The 24,208-nt window shown below is 38.3% G+C and overlaps 1 protein-coding gene across 1 annotated transcript; it reads left to right on the top strand.

Moving 5' to 3' along the window:
• Positions 1 to 318: 318 nt before the first annotated feature.
• Positions 319 to 24,208, top strand: Unc-76 (fasciculation and elongation protein Unc-76). Its single transcript, XM_018016433.2, has 5 exons — positions 319 to 1,446; positions 20,537 to 20,970; positions 21,033 to 21,248; positions 21,328 to 21,417; positions 22,478 to 24,208. Exons 1-5 carry the CDS (start codon positions 887 to 889, stop codon positions 22,558 to 22,560), a joined length of 1,383 nt encoding a protein of 460 aa, XP_017871922.1. The 5' UTR covers positions 319 to 886; the 3' UTR covers positions 22,561 to 24,208.

Raw genomic sequence — 24,208 nt, 5'->3', positions numbered from 1 at the left:
TTCACTCAAACTGGGTATTCGAATTGGAAGGCGGCGCTTTGAAATGAGCGCCAACTTTGTAAGTGTTGCAAATCTATTAAAAGTATATCGATATTTCTATCACTTGTAAAATAGTAAACTGATGTGCATATAAATAGTTAATATAATTTTGATATATAATTTTTATATGTAAATATATAATGTTCAATATTTTGCATAAATTTTATATTTAAAATTCTAAATAGTCTATGAATGTGTTTTGGTGGCAGTATTTTTGCAGTATTTCTCGATAAACGATAGCTGTGTGTTTTCCTCCGTATTTCAGCTATTTCAATATACGGTCACATTGATGCCGTGCAGTCTTAAAAAACTTTCGTTGTGTTTTGGTCTGGTCGTTGTCGTCGCGTTGCGCGTTTCGTCCATTCGTATCTGCTCTGTGTTTATTTTATTTGCGTGCGCAACAGCAACAACAACAACATCAACAGCAACATTTAGCGTTCGTTATTAAATTGTGTTAAGCTAATAAATACAGTGTTCATACGCACGTCTTTTTTTAACAGTTGTTTATTTTTTTCGTGTGCGACAAAAACCGGTGTAGAAGCAAAGCAAAAAATTAAAGAGATTTGCAATCAAAATATACAAACCGAAATACAAATACAAAATACTCTGAGCAGTGGGTGACAAGTGCACAAATAGGGGTTGCAAATTTTTTCCTACTCAGGTGCAAGAGAGAGAGAGAGAGAGAAAGACTGGAAGTTGGCCGTAACAAAAACAAATCGTAGCTTCGTTCTTCCTCTTTGCCAGGCACCTAAATTGAAGCACTCTCCCCCTCCGCCCCTCAATCACAGTCGGCAATCAAGAAACCAACCGCCCAGCCCCCCTCTCAGCGCTGCGTGTGCCGCGTGCCATGCGTGACCTCGGCACCAAAATGGCCGAGCTTAAATTTGAGGCTCCATTGGCAAAGTTCGAGGAGACGGACGAATGGGGCGGCTGCGATTTCATTTCCAATCAGAATGCACTGAACGACACGCTGAACCTGAATCTCAGCTCCAATCGGAACCAGAAGGAGGGCAGCGCCAAGCAGCAGCAGCAGCAGGACAAGCTGCGTCTGCTCGAGGATGCGGTCCGTGATGCGCACATCAGCAAGAATGGTGCCGTGGCAACTGGAGCAGTTGGTGGCGCTGGCGCTGGAACTGGAACTGGAACTGGTGCTGGCAACATTAGTCCCAATTGCAATACGCAAAACCTTTCGGAACTGGGCTTGACCGATGGCTTGGCCGGGGGCCAGGATAAGCGAAGCGCCGACAATGTGGACAACTTCACGGAGACCTTTGGCGGCAGCTTGGAGGATCTGGTAAACACGTTCGACGAGAAGATTACCAAATGCTTTGGCAACTACGAGGAGAACGTCGAGGAGCTGGCACCGGTTCAGGTGCGCAGCCAGGAGGAGATCATGAACGAATGCCAGTAAGTGAAACAAGTTTTATTGGGATTCAGCTCATTCTGAGCCAGTTCAATGAGCCGTTGCTTATCAAGCCTCTAGTTCAGCTTACGACTGGAAGCGGGAACTGGAAAGCTTTGAGCTTCGATAGGGCACTCTAATTGGTTTATCAATGGAAGAGAAGAGCTGGAAAGCTATAGAAGCTGGAAGCGTAGAGAAACTGAATGAATTGAGATGCTATAACAGTTGAATAATTGGGGCAGAGCAGATGCTGGAAGAGATTTAAGCGGGAAGAATAGGGAATTTGGTACTATGCAGACTAGAGTAACTATAAGAGAATTGAAAAGGTGAAAGGATTGAGAAGCTGGAAGAGTATAGGAACTGGATGAGGAGCGGTGCTTAAAGAGCTTTCAAGCTGGAAGAGTGGGGCAACTGGCAAAGAAAATAAGCCAAAATATTAAAGAATCTTTATGATAAAATAAGTATTCAAAGAAGTATAGAAGCGTGAAGAGAAAAAGAAAAGAGCTTTTAGATCTGCAGTTTTCCAACGAGAAAATCTATTAGCTACCATTATTAGTTGGCCTTCCAAGCCTGACTTCTAGCGCTGTAATATTTGTCTGGAATTCACTTGAAATTATTGGAGCAAGCTTTGCATTTTATTTCACTTTTATATTTTGTTCTTTATAAACTTGGATTTTAAAACGGAATTGGAGCCCTAAACAAATAGCTAATCTATAAAAGCTTTGAGCTGTAATTCTTATGTAAAGCTTTTCCTTAGGTAAGACTTTGTTTATTACCTTTAAGCTTGGCTTAAACTGTTTTTCCAATAGCTTTTTCGGTCTTTGGAACGTTGCATCTTTGAGCCGGTTTGAATTCGCCCCGTCTCTTTCTCTCTCTCTCTCTCTCTCTTGCTCTCTCCTTCTAGTATTTGTTAATAAAATTACATAAAATGCATTCGGCGATGTTTTTGAAATTTGGGCCAAGCGCATGCGCCAACTAAGCAACCCCTCTGTCCCTGTCTGAACCAACCCTGGCGCCATATAACGACGTAATCCTGTCGACAGGGGGTGGCCGGCGGCCGGCGGGGCAAAGTACCATTGTTGGATCGATAAAAGTCTCCGACTGCCTCGTTGTTGCTCTCACTCTGTCCCTCTGCCCCTCTCTTTCGTTCTGTCTCTCTCGAAGAATTTGTATCTCGAGGCATTTGCTGCAACCCAATTGAATGAATGACAACCCTTGACCAGTGTCTAAGCGGAAGCGCAACCCGAATCCCCTTTTATCAAAACAAAACAATTCAATGATAAACCGAGTGTGTGGTGGGTGGGGCCGAGTGGGGGCGGGGGAAGTCGCAATCAGCGCTTGTCAAGCAAAGCAATTGCAAAAGCAGAAATTGGCTGCGTTTTCCAGTGCGTAGATCATAAATCATAACAATAATAATAATAATAAAAGCAGCGACGTCGACGTCGACGCCGATGCCGATGCCGATGCCGATGCCGGCACCAGCAGCTGGGTTGACCGTTGATAAAAGCACTTGTAAGTGCATTTGCCTGGAAAGTGAAGAGAGCAGGAAATGCATGCAGCGCGAATAAGTGAAAGAGAGTGGGAGAGCGGGAGAGTAGCTGAGTGGCTGAGTGGCTGAGCGAGCTGTGTCAAGCAATCAGTGCTGCCATTTTTGGCAGAGCATGCAGAACTAGATCTAGCTAGAAATGCATAAAAAGAGCTGAATCTTAGTTGTAGTTATTACGCATGTATGTTTATTTCAATCTTCCCGCTGCATGCGGACTTTAATAAAGCTAAGTCTGGTGGGAAAAAACGATATTGGCAGCACTGTAAGCTAAATTAATTTTGGCTCTTGTTGTTGTTGACGCTGACATCAGTCAATCAATTTGATAATCAGCTGCAACTTAACGAATCTTTAGCTCTCAACACGCGCGCATAGGTGTATGTGTGTGTGTGCAAACGCACGCACGCAGACACACACACATGCATACATATTCATGATTGCAAACAATAATGTGTATAAATATATAATGATACTGCTGCACGCAAATCTGAATGCAAATCGCTCGCAATTAAGCAAACAAATAATAATACCAATAAAAACACACACTTAAGCACTATTTATCATGCAGCTTTTTATTCATTTAACGAGCATTTTGCATTTTCGTTTGTTTTCACCGGGTATTGAATATGTGCCGCTGTCTCTCTGTCTATCCCTCTCTCGCCCTCTCTAATGCTTTCCTTTCGACTTTCGACTTGTTTGTTTTTGTATGAGCTTCCCATAGCCTTTGCCCTCGCACACTCACACTCACACTCACACGCTGCGCTGCCTTAACTGCTTTGCGGCAGCAGCAACTGTCCTGCTCGCACTGCATTCGCTGCTGCAGGCTGCAGCCTATGTCATGTGAATGCTGCGCGCTGCTTAACTAACTGTTATTGTCGTCCGCTTTTGATTTTTCTTCTGTTTTTGTTCTTGTTTACCTGCGCGCATCAAGTGCGTCGAGTGGCCGCACTGCAAGCCAAGCACTTTGTCAATGTTTACGTTAGCTATTACTGAAAATATGCTTTCCCTCTCGCTCTTTTGCTGTTTCTGTCTCTCTGTGTTGCTCTCAATCGTTCTGTTTTGAACGAAGGTCGAGCATTGTCTTTGCTTATGCATGTGTGCATGTTTGTGTGTGGGTGTGTGTGTGTGTGTGTGTGCGTGTGTGTCATTTGACGAAGGTCTCTTCCAAGTCGCGCATTTGCTGCGCATAAAGCTGACGCTGCTGCTGCGGCTGTTTTTGCTGTTGCTTCTGCTTTTTCTTCTCACTCTTCTTCGGTTTCCTGCAGTTTATTATTATTATTAATCTATTCTGTTGGTTAAATTCTCTTGTGCCGCAACATCAACACGTTTAACGCTTTGGCAGCTCTACAAAAGCGAATAAAAATAAATAAATAACAAGAACAAGAACAGCCGCGGCAAGAGCAGCGGCAACTGCAGTGTTTGCGGCTCGGCAAACTTTCTGCGGAATATTTGCGTCGCAATCGCCACAACAATAACAAAAACGCAACATCTGCACTGAACCAAAGGCATGACTTAGAAAAAATACGCTTGCAACTGACTTGACGGAGTTTGCTCGACTGTTGAATGCATTGTAAGCAAATAAAAAAAAAAAAAAATAAATAAATAAAAATAAAAAAAAATAAATAAATAAATAAAAATATAGATATATATAGGAACTTATATTACAAAATTTTTTTTCAATGTACATAAATGAAATATTAATAGATTTATATTTTGAATATAATAATAATAGTTTTAGGCTCAGAGAAAAATATTTATTCATCAGATCTATTACTTTAATAGATCAATTGGCCTTTACTCATGAGAACCAATAAAATGAACTACTGAACTTATTCAGTGATTAGTTTGCTCTTTACTCATTTAGTTATTGGTTATGAAAGTTTAACGTGCGATTATGAACTAGTGATGTTCATTGAACTAACTATATGAACTACACTTAAACAAAGGCTGTAAGCACGCACATCAAAAGAAACACAAATGTGCAGTTCCATTAAGTATACAGGGCATTGCTTAGCCTACTACAGCCGATGGCTATGTTTATTGATTAGCGGAACTTTGAAAAAATAAACCTGAGTTGCATATGATATATGAGATATACCAAATTCGCTTCACACAGCGCTTAAATGGAACCATTAAATGCGAGTTTATTCTGTTGAGTTGTTGTTGTTGTTGTTATTCTCGTTGTTGTTTTTGCTGTTGTTGCATGTGACGTCTACATAAAAAAGTCTGTCGCATTTGTGTGCCACTTAAGCGCTGACCATATGTGCCAGGCAATACTGTACAGTGCGCTCACATATGGCTCGAACCCGCCAGTTGGTCAAGAGCTAGTGGGCCCCGGCTTTCCGGTTTTGGCTGGCCAGCCAGTTGGCCACAGCGTGGGACATGCGACATTGCCCCATCACCTCACACAGCTCTTAGCCTGACCAATCCACCCCTCCGCCACTCTAACGCCCCCCCTCCCGCCTCAGACATAATCTGATTTGTGACACAACTTTTATTTTCTCGATGATTGCATTTGGCTTTACGTTTCGTGTGAATTTTGCTGATGCAATTGCCAGCAGCTTGGAACTGGAACTGGAACTGGAATTGGTCATGGAATCGGAACTGGAAATGCAACTGGCGCAGCTCACAGCTGCCAGCTGGCGACCTACTTGTGTGCGCCTAAGTTCAATGTCCTGTCGCCAAAATCCTGCCTGCATCTCGGCTCGAGAAATGTGCGGCGTAATGGCTAAAAGCAAAAACCCGTTTTTTTTCTTTTTCTTTATCCAAATCGTAAATGCTGGCCTTTTGCGGCTATCGCATGATGTGTGGGCCATTCACGCCGACAGCCTCCATAAATATGCAACGGCAGAGCGCGCATAGTTCTAGCATGTTGCCTGTCAATGCTGAACAAACACTTGAGCTCTTGAGCCTGCCCCTCGCTTAACCGCATGTTAACATTTAACAGCCAGTTGGGTGTGCTTCATAAATCATTTTCAGATGGCCGCAAGCAAAACTCAACAGCTTTTTGGGGCTCAACTTATTTGTGTTTCGTCTGCATGTTAACATTTGACAGACAGCTGAGCTTTCTGTTGATGCCGCTGCTCCATTAGTTTGGTTTTGTAAATAGACTGCATGTTAACATTTGACAGGCAGCTGTGCTGCACAAATCATCTCGATAGAGAATTTTTAGATACTCGATTATTTGGCTGTGTTTGATTTGATGCTGCCAATGGTCATGTTAATATTATAACAACTAGATCGCTCGTTAAATTTGAAAATCACTCTGAAGTTAGTATTTTCTGTGTACCACATGTTAAAATTTAACAGGAAGTTTAATTTAAGCTGAGTTTCTTGTCATAGAACGAACTTGAGGTATCTGATCAAATTCCTTTGGGTATTTATCAAAACTCTACTTATGAAACAGTTTAGCAGGCAGTTAATTAACTTAGTCTTTACTTAACTGTTACTTTTACAGTTAGTTTCAATCTGCATCTAGCTATTTTTAGCCAAGTTGAGAGCCTTTTGTGCGTTCGGTTTAATCAATTATGAAAGGCAACTGCCTGCCCACTATAAATACTCAATTGATAGCTCATATTACAGCCACAAGGGCGCTGAGCAGGCCAGAGGGAGTCGGGTGGAGCGGGTGGAGCGGGAGTGGTGTCAGGAACTCTGCTGCGGATGTTAGCCTTGAAGAACAACACATATCCTGACACGGCGACTGACTGAAATAATAATCAAATTGTATAAATTTAGACGGGGGTAGTTTTTGCAATGCCAACGATAAACAACAAACAGCCCAACCCCTCCACCCGCTTCACTCCCCCAACTGCCTGGCTCGGTCGAGGGTCGTATGAGTCATGCTACAGGAGCACAACATGGCGTATGCGTGTTACGAAAGCAACAGAGCGCGAGGGGAGGGAGAGCCAGAGAGAGGAGTGGGAGAGACAGTGGGAGGCGGCACACATGCAGGAGTTGACAGACCTGCTGTTCGAGCCTTGTTTGTTGTTGCTGTTGTTGTTATTGGGGTTGCTTGAAAGTCATTTCCTGTCCAAGCGCAAAATTCGCCAAGGGACATTAACCTCTTGCACCGAGCGGGAGTTAATTGTTGTGAACTTCACTCGCTATACGAGAAATCGATCCTGAATAATGAGAAACATATGGAGAGTACAGTCAAGACTCGCTAAAAAGTTCTGTAGTGCCAAGAATATAATATCTTTTTAAGATAAATAGATGCAGATATAGATATAGAAATTATACAGATACAGATACAGATACAGGTACAGATACAGATACAGATACAGATACAGATACAGATACAGATACAGATACAGATACAGATACAGATACAGATACAGATACAGATACAGATACAGATACAGATACAGATACAGATACAGATACAGATACAGATACAGATACAGATACAGATACAGATACAGATACAGATACAGATACAGATACAGATACAGATACAGATACAGATACAGATACAGATACAGATACAGATACAGATACAGATACAGATACAGATACAGATACAGATACAGATACAGATACAGATACAGATACAGATACAGATACAGATACAGATACAGATACAGATACAGATACAGATACAGATACAGATACAGATACAGATACAGATACAGATACAGATACAGATACAGATACAGATACAGATACAGATACAGATACAGATACAGATACAGATACAGATACAGATACAGATACAGATACAGATACAGATACAGATACAGATACAGATACAGATACAGATACAGATACAGATACAGATACAGATACAGATACAGATACAGATACAGATACAGATACAGATACACAGATACAGATACAGATACAGATACACAGATACAGATACACAGATACAGATACACAGATACAGATACACAGATACAGATACAGATACAGACACACAGATACAGATACACAGATACAGATACAGATACAGATACACAGATACAGATACCGGTACACATACATATACAAATACATGCCAGTCACAGATACAGATACAAAATGACTAATCAAGTGAGGCTCATACGCCCCAAACAGCGAATCGACAAACCTCTGGCTATTACATCATCAAACAACAACAGCAACAATGGGCAGCAAATGGCATTTGAAATGAGAAGTATATGTAGAAAAAGAGAGGGAGCGAGAGAGATGGAGAGGGTGAGATTGGAGAGAAGAAGAGAAAAACACAGTCAAGGACAACGCCAAGCCGGCGGCAACGAAACGAAGGCAAAAGCATTTCGTGAATCGTTTGGCATCAATTATATAAATGCTTCGAATTGAAAAAGGGTTTGTGCCAAATTGAATTGGCACTTCATTGGCCGGCACACCCGCCAAGAGCGGGCACCCCGCCACGCCCCCTCCCACTGCCATTAGCCGGCCTTGTGATGATGGCAGCGGCAAGCCTCTCACATATGACATTTATGACAAGAGCCGCAAAAGAGCAGCAATTCAATAATTCAACTCGAAGTTGAAGTGGCTGGCCGAAGGCAAAAAGGTGCTACGGGAATACAATGCATATGAATGTATATCGATATGAGATAGATAGATATGAGTTATATATAACGATATGTGTGTATAGATCTGTGTTCATTGAAATAGTCGTATGACTATGCACTAAATATTGGAGAACGAATTTTAGTTAAGTCTAACTCTACTCTAATCTCTTAAGAGGCACTTCAGATACCCTGAAGGTATTTCAGACTACACGCTGATCTATATATACAATAGAATCCTGATAATTCGAAATGGGTATCAGTTTTTCTTTCGAATTTCTTTCAAAGGGATAGAATTTTCTTTTCGATTTATCGTGGTTTTCGATTTAGCGTAATACGAACTATCCAGACTCGACTGTATATATATACATATATCTCATTCCACCTATAGTCGTACATTTTTTGGTTTCTATTGAACTCAATTTTATTCCGCTTAAAAGCAAATTATATTTGCTCACATATCATATATATATATATTTAATATATGTATAATTCTGTACATTTTCACTTGCATCATACAAGGCATAACTGTATTTATAGTTTCTATATTCGGAAATGCGATTAATCATAGTCAGATTAGTTTGCCACTCGACCAAATGGAGTTCAATTTTGGTTACTCTATGAGCAATTTCTTGGCATTCTGTCGACATCGGCGATTGCAGGTGGGATTAGTGCTAGGTTTTCTCGGCTTGATTGATTGGCCACATAATGATCATTAAGGGGTGACCAAAAAAGCTGTTATTTTTTGTTTTGTTTGCTTTTGCTTTTGCTTTTGCCTGTTTCTTACTCATTTCGGCCACATTTGCCGTTTGAGCCATTCGCATTTATGGGCCACATAACTGACAACAGTTGCGAAGCTCATTTGGGCTCCGCTGCCGCTCGGACCCCTCACTGCTAATGGCCTATTTATAAACAACAGAAAAGGTGAAAGAGAGAGAGATTGAGAGAGAGAGGGAGAGGGAGAGAGAAAATAGTATTTTAATTAACTATAAAATAAACCACAATTACAACAACAACAAACAATAACCACACTTTGAGCATACACATATTAAATAACAAGAAAGCGGATTGTACCGACTGCCTAATACTCGTTCGAGATACAAAGGGAGTTAAATGGGTTGAATTATCTTGGGTAAATTGTAATATCATATAATATCAAAGTTTGGGAAAAAGATATAGCTTCTTTTATTCGATCAGCCATGCAACTAATGGTACGCCCATTGCCACGCCCCTAAGAGACGCCAGCTTCTATATATATTCCAAATATCAGGTACTTTATATGAATTGATTCAGATTGTAGCAAACTAATATGCTCTCCTTCACTTTGTGAAGGTGTATAAGAAGCTCAATAGATCGCTTATAATATTTATAGATCTAACTGTAGCGAAGCTTAACTAGGAATACTGAAGAAACTTTCTTATCGAACTATAGGTTTTCTGATAAATAAAATTTTGAAGGGGCGTATTATTATGAGAAAAATATTTTATTGTAATACCAATTTGAGTGATATATCTATACGTAAATATGATGTATACATATATGTATATGTATTCCTAGGAGTACTGTATATTAGTATTTATTTAGTACAATAGATTCTGCATTGAAACTACGATGTAAAATTATATACGAAATGTTCTCAAAGGCGACAGAGTACATCAGATTATATCTACATATACTATATAAGAATATTGCTCAATATGCGCCCTTTGCACTTCATTGCATGAGAATAATAATGTAAAATTCCGATAAGAAATGCCAGAAATGAGCCTTGAAGGCGCATAACGCCCCTTAGGAATGGATCAGAATGTAATGAGACGATTGTCGCTGCTGTTGTCCTCATTCGTGTATCTGTATCCGCATCTGTATCTGTATCTTTGTATCAAGTTCTGTGGTGCCAACGCCAAGTGTGAACAACTAAAATTAGAATGCGCTTTGAAGTGTTTGCCATGCATTTGCCCTGCGTGCTTAGTTCGGGTCTCAGTTTTCCCCAAAACGTAATCCAGCATCATATTTATAATATGCACAAAGACACATGCAACGAACTATATAGATATATGCACATATGTATGTATTTGTTATATCTATATTTATGTGCATTATTTGTTATTTATTTAAAATTTATGTCGAGCTATTTCAGCATTATCAACGTAATGTGGGGAACGGCGAAAACTTTCACACTCTTGCACAATGCACAATGAAATGTTTAAGATATGTTTGCTACACCTCTCGCTCCCTCTGTAACTAGCTATCTATCTCTTTCTCTTACTCTTACTTTGTGGCCTTATAGCTATGACATGTGGCTCGTAACTATTTGAGAATTCTTTTGGGTTCAGTATCAGTTTGAAGTGATTTTATTTGAGATCTATGTATATTATATAGTTAGACTATTTAATATCCTTATGGGATTTCTGTTCTATGTTTTCTAGAAGTTTATCAATCTGCAACAGTTTGCTTTATTCTGTATGCATTTGCCCCAATGTCGTTCATTAATAATGCATAGGATGGCACTCAGAACTCATTTCATTGGCAGAGTAGAGCATACAGAATTTGTCATATTCAGTGGCGCAGTCTGTCCCTCTCTCCCTCTCCCTCTGTCCGTTTCTCTCTCTCTCTCACCATATCCCTTTACGACTAACGCCGAAAATAAAACATGTGAATGTAGCGCTGCGCTTGAGTGAAAATTCGTGTGAACGAACCGCAGCGGAGCCCCAATGCCTCGGTTCATTATCGAAGCGGGGGCTTCAACAGCCCAACCATGGCTAAAACGTTGCATAAACTATTTATAATTCAAATACAAGAGACAACAACAACAACAACAACACAACAGCAAAACGAGAGCATCAATAAAAAACATTTTGAATATTATGCTAATTGGTCCATGGAATGCCTTTTTCATAATTAATCAAGGGAACTAGCTTATTAGACATTGGAATGATGAAAATATATACATATACATATATTTAGATACATATTTTTATTTATGTTGCTATTTTAATTTAATCAGTTAAATGAGTTTTCTTTATATCTTTCTCTCGTTTACTCAGGTATTTGAAATACTTTTGTTTAGGGTTTATTTAATTGGTTAAAATTTAGTTCATTAGAGCATTACTTAGAATACTCTATTGAATTTACGAAAGATAAGGCAGATAAGATTGAGAGGCTGATTAAAGAGAGAGTATTGGGAGAAAAAATAGGGAATGAAAGGGAGACCAAAAGAGAGAATTAGGGATGCAGAAGATGAGAGAGAATGACAAAAGAGCGAAAATGAAGAATGAAACAGAAGAACATTGATAGGGTGAGTGAGAGTGAAAGTAAAGTAGCGAGGGGGAGATAGAGGTGAATGCAGGGTGATATTTCTATCTATATCATATCTATATATCTATATCTTTCTTACCTTCTGGTAAGAGAGAACATTGTTAAGAGAGAGACACAGAGAAGTATCACGAAATGTGGAAAGATTAGAAGAAGAAGAGAGGATTAAAGATAGACGGAGAGAGATCATGATAGATAACGAGTAGTGAGAGAGAAAGAGAGAGGGACAGAACAAAATAGTAAGTGCAGAGAGAGCAAACGAGCTGTATATAGAGATAGAAACATAATGAGAAAAAAGTAAAGAGAGAGCGAGAAAAAGGTATTTATATATACAGAGAAAGAGTGAAAAGGTAATAAAGACTGAGCAGGAGAAAGAGGTGAAGAGAGATAGAGACAGAGCGAATATATATTGTTAGAGCGAGTGAGAAGCATTAAGAGAGATAATCAGATAGAGAGAGTAAACACAGCAAACTGCTAGACAGAGAAATACAGACAGAAATTGAGTAAGGGTATCCATAGTAAACTGAACCCAATTTTCTCATAGTGAATTTGCATTGAAATCGTTTGTGAGACCACCGAGTCAACGTCGAGAGATGCTGCTAGCAGCTTCTTCTTTTGTGTATTGGAGTTTTAGAAAGTTGTTGGGAGAGGAGGAAAGTAAAATTAAAATACAAAATAAACTACACAAATAATACAATAGACCCGAAATAAAAACGAAGGAGGAAGAAGAAGAAAAACATTAAAAAAATGCCAAGCACAATTAAATGCAAGACGAACAAAATAACAAAATGAAGAAGAAGAAGAAGAAAACGTCAAACGTTGCGTGGGCGAATCGAAGCGAAGGCAAGTGAATGAAATGCGACGAGCGTTGGCGAATGAATATTCATCATGATCATGCTGATGACGTTGATCATGATGATGATGAAGACGGCGCTGCTCGGCTGATTCATCAGTTGGACACAAATTGATTGCGTTATCTAAGTACCGCAATTAAAATTCATTAAAATATTTACGCATTAATTTTCATATGGCAATTGGACAGCGGAACAGTGGAATTGCCCACAATATGGGCGTGGCCATGAGCTCATTTCGTGGGCGTTGCTATACCTAACAAACGAAGCAAGTCTGGATGGCTTTAGGCGGCAGTGCCCGACTAGAAGATGTTCCAATTGCAATTGCAAAGGGGAAGGCGAAAAGGGGTAGAGGTTGGGTGGTGCAGAGCATCTAAATTGAAGCTTATGCCTGCATTGATGACAGGCAGCTGATATGCATAGTGAGTTTAGAGCATCTAGCTTTAATGCTACTTGAGTTATGGTTAAAGGAATCTAGCTAACAAATCGATTTTTATCGATAAAAGTGAAATGGGCTGTGCTATTGAAAAGTAAATTATATACATACTGTGGTATGTGAGCCTATATAAGGTGGATGTAGATTGGAAATCTGTAGCATGGAAGGCAGGACGAAGCAGCGGATGGATAAGTAGATGAATCCATGGAGAGACCAACTCTTAGCTAGATCAACTTTACTGGTCGTATACCTGATGGTACTGGTCGTATACGCCTAACGGGCTCTCCTACGTCTACTTCTATCTGTTGTTCATAGCTCTACTCACAAACTATACAAATAATAATTTTTTGCCGCTAAAATTTAGCTGCTAATTGTCGCTGCACACAAGCTAAACATATGCCCCATGCATATCAACAGTCAAACACACACACACACACACACATGAATGAATTCGATCATATCAGGTCAGGGTTGAGGCAGATAACACTCGTGCAGCATGTCGAAAGTGGAGTTCAGGGTTCAATCGTCTGTTTGTTGGCGTTGATTTCAATGTGCCCGATAAGTGCCGGGAAGATCAACATGAATACAATGAATAGTGCCACAAGAATAATCGCTAATCGAATGGGAAAAGCAAAAATGTATGTCTTAATTGCGGTGTTGATGGAAATTTATATATGATAAGTGTGCCTAAGCGCCTTGGAATGGGGAGCATATGGAAAAATTAGGCAAACAATGTGGAGAATGCGTTGAGAACGAACAAGAAGAAGAAATACAAAATTTCTTATTTTTTACTACAGTTCTTAACAAGTGGCTGAACTGAAATTTTAGCTTAGAATTTAAAATTAAAAAAAAAATTAGAAAATAAAAAAAAAATAAATAAATAAAAAAAATGTAAAAAAAATGTTTTTTTTTTTAAATAAAAACTAAGGAAAAACATTTTTTTTATATAAAAAATAATAAGAACAGAGTTTGCTAATCCAAAAATTATAGAAAAACAATTTTCAATAAATATAAAATAAGAAATGACTTTTATTAAGATAAAAAAAATTTAGAAAATAATTTGTAATCCTTTAATATTTGGAAACATACATCATTAAAATTTGCGAATGTTATTTTAAAATATTTTTAATATTAAAATATATAATATTCTTGCTCGCTGAATTAAAAAAGAAATTTTCCAATATATTTTGTATATAACTATAAAATCACATATAGAACATGCTAGTTGACTATATAATTTCCGTTTGCTTTATAAAAACTAATGAACAGCACACATGCCTTACTTTTCTTTGTTACGATCTAAATATTAATGACATCATAGACATCAACATCGTTATTATACTGGGAAAATTGCTTTAATAATTTCAAGTAAAATTGCTCGAATAGCTAAAGACATCATATATATGAGTATGATATTTATACATATATATAGTTTTTTTTTTTTTGTCTGGGGCGTCGAGCGGAAATGTTATATCATAGATCAAGCAATTTTAGATGTGCACGAATTTTGTTTCGTTGCAAAGGAATTTAGTGCAACTGTTATCATACTATATACTGCATTAGAGGTTTACGTTATAGTAGGATTTATAGGTTAGTTATCGATTTAATAGATGCTCTATGTTATCGATCACAGTGGTTCTTGAATAGATTTAGCTTGTCTTCATTTTAGTAATTCATTGTTCATTTGATCTTTTTGCACATAGCTATTGTATGCATGTTTGTTTATCGATAATTTTGCGATGATATTGTTATCAAATTGATATATTTTGCATATCGATTGTGAAGGAGAAATCTCGTAACTTTTCCTATCACATCTTGGACCTTGACATATTTGAGTAGCAGCAATGGTAGTCGTACTGGTATGCAATTAATAATTCCGGTTATCTGCTAGTCGTGCCCTATCCATATAAATGGGTCTTACATTAATCAACTTGGGAGCAAATCGCTTTCAGTTTATTTCATTCACAAATTCATTTGCCAAGTGCACGCAAACGTCGATCGTCGCTCCAAATATTTAGCCCACACAAATTGATATATACAAGAATGTATGTATATGTATATATATATATATATTTATATATGTCCACACATATATGTACAAGACCTACATATAAATGAAATGGCGGCCTCGACATATACCACAGTCTGCCATCCCCATGCACCATTGACGTATGCATATACATATATATAGATATATAGGCATATACATATATACTCGACGTATATATGTAGCTACATTGCTAGGGGTATCTGTGGGTGTGTTGTCTGTCTGCACATACATACATTCACTTACCTGACGCATTTTTCCGAGTGTCGCAAACGATTTGCTCGTTTCGCTTGTTTCGCACATTTCTCATCTTTGGCCTTTGCTGTGCACTTGCTAGCTTTTTTGTTTGCTTTTGTATACCCTGTATTTGTGGGTCGTGTAGAGTGCAGAGAGCAATCAAACGTTGCTTCCAGAGTAGATCAAATTCGGATGAGAATTTGTGGACTGTTGGGTATTAATCGCATTCCATTTGAAAATAATACTCTCAGTTCTTGTTCCACTGACATTACAGGGTATTTAACAGTCATGTGTGTGCAGCATCTTTGCGGCTGTCTATTGCCAACAGTTTTATTTATTTACTTTGCCATTTGTATACATCAATTGGAAAAACGACTTTGCTATGAATTATATCGAATATATATATTACTGTTCAGCAAGAATCCATCAATTAAGTAAACAAGTTATAGATATTCTAGCCTTAGTATATATGCAAATAATCACTAATTATCGACTAGCATATCGAGCTAGCGTATTGCACATTGCAATCGCTAATGCTAGTTATCGATTATTAGCGATCAGCTAACGATTATCGATTGGCAATTGTGGATAAAGCAGATGTGCCAGTTTATTGCCAGCTAACCGATAGAAATCGATGATCGTTTATCGATCTAGTATGCACATATTACACTCGATTACATTGCTTATTACATCGATAGTGTACTATCAGTTATCGATTATTAGTGACTTTATTGACTATGTATTCTCGTTTGTCGCTCATCAACTATCGATTATCGATAGATTCATCCCTTCTCTGGGAGGATAAATTTTAACTGAGACAATTCGATTTGAACTCTCCTAAACGCTGCAACGCCAACCCACTGAATTTTATTTTTGTACCTTGTATTTACACAAAATAAATGGCGAAGAGCACAAAAACATATTGAAAGCCATTTATAAAAGAAACAAGAAATAGCTCATTTCCAGCTAAACGAAACTCGCAGTCGCACGAAATGAAAAATAAAAATGCAAATGGAAAGGAAAAACACAAATACACATACACATGATGTGAAACACAAGGAAATGCCAAAAATTCCTAACACGAACGTCATAAAATGTCAGAATTTCGCAAACTGAAATTGCAACGAGCTGCGAATGAGCTTCACTCACCCAATGAGATTGGGGGTGGGAGTGGTACACGCTCATGGCTAATCATATGCTCAAGTCTATAATAAAGAATGGAATAAGTCGGGTCAGCTTGCTTGATTGATGGGTCAATGGCGTGTGGCAAATTATTTGTTCTCTGTTAGCGAATAATAGACTCGAGCATAGACTCGACTTAAGCTGATCTCTTGCCAATATTGGCTCATTCTCGTTGATAGAGTAGCTACTCGTTGAGAGAGTAGCTACTCGTGGATAGAGTTCCTACTCGTTGATAGAGTAGCTACTCGTTGATAGAGTAGCTACTCGTTGATAGAGTAGCTACTCGTCGATAGAGTAGCTACTCGTTGATGGAGTAGCTACTCGTCGATAGAGTAGCTACTCGTTGATGGAGTAGCTACTCGTTGATAGAGTAGCTACTCGTTGATAGAGTAGCTACTCGTTGATAGCGTAGCTACTCGTTGATAGAGTAGCTACTCGTTGATAGAGTAGCTACTCGTTGATGGAGTAGCTACTCGTTGATGGAGTAGCTACTCGTTGATGGAGTAACTACTCGTTGATAGAGTAGCTACTCGTTGATGGAGTAACTACTCGTTGATAGAGTAACTACTCGTTGATAGAGTAGCTACTCGTTGATAGAGTAGCTACTCGTTGATAGAGTAGCTACTCGTTGATAGAGTAGCTACTCGTTGATAGAGTAGCTACTCGTTGATAGAGTAGCTACTCGTTGATAGAGTAGCTACTCGTTGATGGAGTAGCTACTCGTTGATGGAGTAGCTACTCGTTGATGGAGTAGCTACTCGTTGATGGAGTAACTACTTGTTGATAGCGTAGCTACTCGTTGATGGAGTAGCTACTCGTTGATAGCTACTCATTGATGGAGTAGCTACTCGTTGATAGAGTAGCTATTCGTTGATTACTTCTTTGTCGCTTCTCATCACAATCTATTTAGTACTTCATATAAAAAACGAGTCCTCATATTCTCCGTTTGTTGAGCTCTCTAAAGAGCCCGCACAGCTATCGAGCTACAACTACATTATAATCAACTTCATTATCACCGAAGGCAGTTGAGATTGTGCTGCTAAGGCGCTCAAGTGTGAAATGCTCATCATCGGAATGATGATGATCATCAGCAGCGCACAAGATTAGCTAATTAACGAGTACAACAGCGACACCCAAAGCAATTGCTCAAATGTAGAGCATGAATAATTACGAGCAGAGGCAACCGACAATTGCAGAGAAACATAAAACCGAAATGCTGACAATTAAATGATTGGCATTGATCGTGAAATTTGATAGCAACTGTGCCAAGTAGACAATTTACATCTCTCTCTCTCTCTCTCTCTCTCTCTCTCACTCACTCTCTGTGCTTTCCTCACTCACTGTATCTATCTCAAAGGCAGACAAACTGTCTGACAAACTGCGCATCAATGTGCGAGTGGAGAAAGAGTCTGGGCAAATTGCCAATTGCAATTTGAGACATAAATTTGCATGCCCTGGGCACTGCTTTGATAAAGGGTATATTGATGCTAAGAGCAACTCTTCACAGTAGAATCTGCATTACATGTGTTGTAGTTACATGCTCCCTCCATAACATCTATTGTCATATTTGCTTTGAGGGGTATCTCAAGTCGAGCATATTGAACTGTCTCTGGTCGCGCTGGCTTTCATTTATGCTCTGATTAGTAATCCGTAATTCTATATTACTATGGAGCATTGCCTTTATCAACTCATGATTACTTTTCTTTTGTATGTTTTACAGGGTATTCCCAGCCTAACAACTGTTGTCATATCATTTCAATTCAGCTTTGTCTTGACTACAATCTGAAATATCTTTCAATTGAAGACTCAACTTCAATTTCTGCGAAAATATGATGCAATCTCTTGATGTCTCTTGTTTCATTCTCAATTGGTCAATTAGAGTTCTGGTCTGTTTCACTTCCTGCTGTTCCTTTGCAGTAGGTATTTTCTGTGAAATCTCATGTGCAATCAGTTTAAAGGGAATTTACTAGTTTAGCATTCATTTTCGTTTGCACTTCAACGAATTCCTACATCCTCTTTGCTGTTTCACTTCCAATTGTTTCTTTATTCGATTTAGATTAAACAATTATTTCACACTTACAGCGAGCTAAGATGATTTTTTTTATCAGATGGTAACTCTTAGTCACAGTTATTTCCCTGTTTCATTTCCCAGTTGTTCCTTCATGTTCCATTCCTGCTATTCCATTAGCCATGCTCATCACACTGCACTTACAGTCACATTTCATGGATTCAGCCAGACTGTGTGAGAGAGCGGGAGACAGAATCGCTGACTGTTTCATTGCCACTCGTTCTCACTTGGCTGGTTTCACTTCTCAATCTCAACTGCCATCTTAATTGCATCCCATTTGCATGGCATGGTGCGTTGGGGCCTGCCTAATGAGGCATTTTATCAGGCGCTTAGCCGAGACAGCAACCAGTGCAAGGCAGCGAGCCACCCATGCTGCACCACCCAACCACCCAACCACCCAGCCAGCCAGCGAAGCAAACTGCTTTGGCCCGCTTAATCGCTGCCAGCTGGTTACTTAGCCCCCCTCGTCTCGCTGAAGCCGTCGCCAAGGCACTTCTCAGTTTATTGTGCCACTTTGTTTTTGCCTCTGCTGCCCTTTTCTTTGTCTTTTGCGGCTGTAAGTGGCAGCACATTGCACCACACGAGTGGTGCCAGTCGTTGCTGCCTTTTGTTGCTCGTGGAGTGGGCGGCATTCACTCATCCGGAATAAATAGCCAACAAAATTCCGCCGGGCGCCGCCACAGAGGCCATTAAAAATGTGCATTTCAATTTATGCAACCACCCAGCGCACACCACCCACCGCCCACCGCCCCATTACCAAAAAAAAAAAAAAAAAAAAAAAAACGTTGACCCAGTGGTGCGAAATGAGAAAAATGTAAAAATAAACGAAAACTAAAGCTAAATCTCAGTGGGGCATTATTTAAGTACTTTTTAAATAGTTTTACAAAATTGCTGAGAGTAATTCCATTTGCATGTGCTACAGATGGAAGATATAGAGTCTAAATATATATATTCGCAGTCAGTGCTGACCGTCTGTCTGTCGCCTATCTCTGTAATCTTTAGAGCATATATAGGATTACTGATTTCATGACCCTCTAATCTGTGTTTCTTTAAATCTTTTTGAGGTTTCCCTTTCTCGATCTCTCCTTTCACTTTTTCTTACTATTCTCTCTCACTTTTTTTCTCATGCTCTCTCTTAACTGCTCATTCTATCTTACAATTGTTCTCTATATCTTTGTTTCTTCCCCTTTCTATCTTACTTTCTATTCCGCTGTCGTCCTTTTTCGTTCCCCTCTTTGCTGCTTATGTGCTTCAGTCTTTCCCTCTCTCTCTCTCTCGGTCTCGCTCTCATTCTGCTCGTTGAACTTATGTGACTATTTGATCTACACTCCTCATTGTTGCCCTCCCTCCCTCTATCTCTTCAACTACCTTTCTTTCTCACTCCTTTTATCTTTTAATCTGTGTATAACTCAGTATAATACTTTCTCTCTAGATCTCTCTCTGTCTCTGTCTTCCTCTGTCTCTTTCTCTCTCTCTCTCTCTCTGTCTTCCTCTCTCTCTCTCTCTGTCTTCCTCTCTCTCTCTCTGTCTTCCTCTCTCTCTCTCTCTCTGTCTTCCTCTCTCTCTCTCTCTGTCTTCCTCTCTCTCTCTCTCTCTCTCTGTCTTCCTCTCTCTCTCTCTCTCTACTTATACACTCTTTGTCTCTACTTCTTCTCACTCTATATTATCATATATTATACATCATGTCTCTTTCTATCTAGGTTTTCCTATATTATTCTTAATATATGTATTTTCCTCTCCCTATCTCTCTATCTTTCTCCCCCTCTCTCGCCCATTCTCCCCATTTATTCAAGTCTCACCCGTTCATCAATTGCCCCAAATTTTGGCTCCTTTCTTTGATTGACTTTCTTCTTCTATATACATATATTCCAATATCTGATCTTTGTTGTTGCTCATCGTCTTCTTATAGAATGTGGTGGACCATAACCGGTAACTTTGGCAATATTCTGCCCATCGACTGGTCCAAGTCGTACACTCGCCAGATGCACATGCCGACCCTGAATCTGGGCCAGAGCCGTACAAAGCAGCAGCAGCAGCAGCGCAATCTGCAACAGCAGCAGCAGCAACATCAGCAACAGAACCAACAGACACCAGTGGATGAGTTCAACGACTTGACCAGCGAGGATGAGGCAGTGGCCAATGATTTGGATATGCACGCATTGATATTGAACGGATTGAACGGAGATGCCGACGATCATCCCATTAAGACCGTGGAGGAGGTGATCAAGGAGATCGACGATATTATGGACGAGGCCGAGAGTCCGTTGGATGAGCCCGAGAACTGCGATTCGGAGGTGATTGAGAAGGCACGCGAGGTGCTCGGTGCTCCGCTCTATGCAGAGAGTAAGTGTTTCGATTCAACTAAATCTATTCTCTGGCTAACGTTTCCCCTTCATCTTTCGCAGAGTTGCAATATTTGAGCAGCACACAGCTCAATGAGCTGTATATGGAAATGGAGATGCTCATCCAGGAACTGAGCGAGACACTGATCAACGAGCTGGCGCTGCGCGACGAGCTCGAGTATGAGAAGGAGCTGAAGAACTCCTTCATATCTCTGCTGCTGGCAGTCCAGAACAAACGTCGGCAATACCATGTCGAGAAGAAGCGCGGCAAATTCCAAGGTATAGTTGAATGAGATAGAGAAAAAGACAGAGAGAGAGAAAATTCTTTACTAATCTTAATTTGTAACTCTCAATGCAGGCCCGGAGCCCAAATACTTGACTACTGTCATACCCTATCATCTGGAGAATGGCACACCTAACAATCAATCGTTGCAAGTGTTGATCAAAAGTAAGTGGAATGAGGAGCAGGCCAAACAATTGGAAACTTACACAATCTGGGCATGATGGATGAGCATAGGCAGTGTCGAACTCTAGTCAAGGAATTTACGAAACATTAGGTTTAACGGAAGAGATTTCGATATAAGAAACCGCTAAATTATATAGCTGAGATTTTATATGTAGAGATCAGGTCTATAGTCTATATAACCTAAGGAATCTTGTGTAACAAAACTTAACTGGTTAGGCAATTATTGGTCTGTAAGCCATAGATGATTAGCTATGAGATTCTAGAGATTAGAAAACATACGGATGGAAACTATGTATCTGTAAATGTGTCTATCTAGTTCGCCCTATTAAAGTCATTGTCTTTGACAGAATTTTCTAAAACATAGCTATTTAAACATCGCTATTTCTCGGAACTCCTAAATATTAGACCAATTTAGAGTGCATAAATAAGGCATAAGATATACTTAGCTTTAGGGTAAAATCTCGGAGGTGTCATATTTTTCTGTTTATCAAGAATTAACTGAGCTGAAAGATAATTTAATTTTTAATGTAACTTTTAATGTCAACATATGTATAATAGCTAATATGAAATGCTGTATATATCGATGTATATGAATTTCAGGCAAGAATGCTAGAATAATGGAGTAGTTATCGATATGCCTATAGATGATATATGTATATAGATTCTTTGGGCATAATTTGCATATCAAGAATATAGCTTAGCATTTGCCATAAAATGTTATTAGAAATGAGCTCTCTAGGGTATGTTACTTATATAGAAATATACTAGATTGTTAGCTAAAAGCAAACTAGATTTTTTGAATAAGTTCTATGTGGTGATAAATGAGATATTTTGTTAATGAAGTTGATGGTGAGAGAGAGAGAGAGAGAGAGGAGGGCAGAGAAAGTAAGTTTAGTATTCTGTTGTAAGACAACCAAATTAAAATTAAAAGACCTCCCACAACTTACTGCCTACACACCTACCTGATCGTATCATATCATATGACAATATATCTGAATATTATAACTAATCTCTTCTCTGTCTCTCTCTTTCGCTTTTGCAGTACTCAAGGCCATCAATGAGGACAGTCCAACAGTGCCGACGCTCTTGACGGATTACATTTTGAAAGTGCTCTGTCCCACATAAATACGCACTGCAGCTACAACAACAGCAAAAGTAACAATAACAGCAGCAACAACAACAAAATAAAAAAAATAAAATATACGCTCTATCTCTCTGTCTGTGTTTATACGAGTATATATTATATTATATTATATTTAAATGTTTAGTTTATATTATCTTTAACTAAAATATATATATACTATACATGTAACATATGCGAATAACATGTTCGCTATGATCCACAAAGACCCACTAAAACTGAGGCCCTCTCGCTATTCGCATGCTAAAAACCAAGAAAGAACGAGAGAGTTTATTGCATAAATATAGAGAAAGCGAATGCTTTTTATGCAGAGCTCGCAGTGCACGCAATACTAAAAAGGATGAACAAAACAAAACACATAAAACTTAAACTAAATATAAATAAAAAAAAAGAAATATTCATAAATTTACTATATTTCCAATGCGAAATTCAAGCTTCACACAGAAAAACAAATAAAGTTTGTAATAGTTAGCGTATATACATACATACTCATAGATACGTATGTATGTATTGTAATGCCATACCACAAGAACAAGAAGAACATATAGAAGACATATATAGAACAACAATTAAATATTTATATATATATATATGGATATGGATATATATTATATATCTGCATAAAGTGTTTGTTGCTAGATTTGAAAACAGTTTAGCTTAAGTAACAAGCAAATACACCTTTATATATGTTAATTTAAGGAACAGATCAAGTCTACATATATATTTATATATAACTGTTAACTGCTTTTTTGGCTCTCTGCTCGATTTCCAACGAGTTTTGCATTTTATGCATTTTGCTAAATCATCTCAAAGCTCTGCATCAGGTTTATAATTATTATGATTATGATTATGATTATTATGATTATTACTATAATCATTATTGCTATTAATATTCTTACTGTATATTGTCAGCGCTAATTGTTTTTATTTTGTTTTGCAATTTTAATTGAATTTGCATTAAGCTCTTAAAGTCTATATTGAATATACTACGTTTATGATTAGAATTATATTTATTTTTTATGCTCAAGGCGTGTGTCATAAAAACAAAAGGTTTTGTTTCATTAAAAATGTAATTTTATTTTTAAAATATTTCGCTGTGTTATTTACTTTTTATTTTTACTCAATATATTTAATAATAAAAGAAAATAAGAAAATGAAAAAAAAGAAAATAATTTTAACATACTACTAATATAAAAAATATATATAAATATGATAAAAATAAAATAAAAATAAATAATCATTAAAAATTGAGTCAGGCGCACATTGCTTTTATTTCATTAATTATACGAGTATAATTAAATATGTTAAAACGTAAATTTAAATAAAAAAACATAAATCAAACAAATGCACATACATATAGCATATATATGACAGTCCAACAACAAAAACAACATTTATATCATGTTTCACACCTCACATACAACTAAAACTAAATCAAAAAATCAAAGAATTTAGTTTACTTCGGTTAACCGAAGACGGAATACCTTTTTTCGAAAGCTACTTTTGAGACATTTTTGGTAGGTGTGGCACCAGAATTAATGCAAATCTTAGGTACCTTTGATAAAACAACCAATTTAACTAAAGAAATAATAATAAAAAAAAAAAAAAAACAAAGCTAAAATCGTAATCTAA

This window comes from Drosophila arizonae, chromosome X (genome assembly GCF_054131065.1).
Source record: "Drosophila arizonae isolate 15081-1271.41 chromosome X, UAZ_ARI_1.0, whole genome shotgun sequence".
Lineage (NCBI taxonomy): Eukaryota > Metazoa > Arthropoda > Insecta > Diptera > Drosophilidae > Drosophila > Drosophila arizonae.
Note: the sequence above shows the minus strand (reverse complement) of the source record. Positions and strands in the feature narration are given on the sequence as shown.

Coding starts and splice junctions, on each gene's coding strand:
- Unc-76 (XM_018016433.2), top strand. CDS start 887: ATGCGTGACCTCGGCACCAAAATGGCCGAGCTTAAATTTGAGGCTCCA. Junction 1,447..20,536: donor GAGATCATGAACGAATGCCA/GTAAGTGAAACA, acceptor GTCTTCTTATAG/AATGTGGTGGACCATAACCG. Junction 21,249..21,327: donor GAAGCGCGGCAAATTCCAAG/GTATAGTTGAAT, acceptor CTCTCAATGCAG/GCCCGGAGCCCAAATACTTG.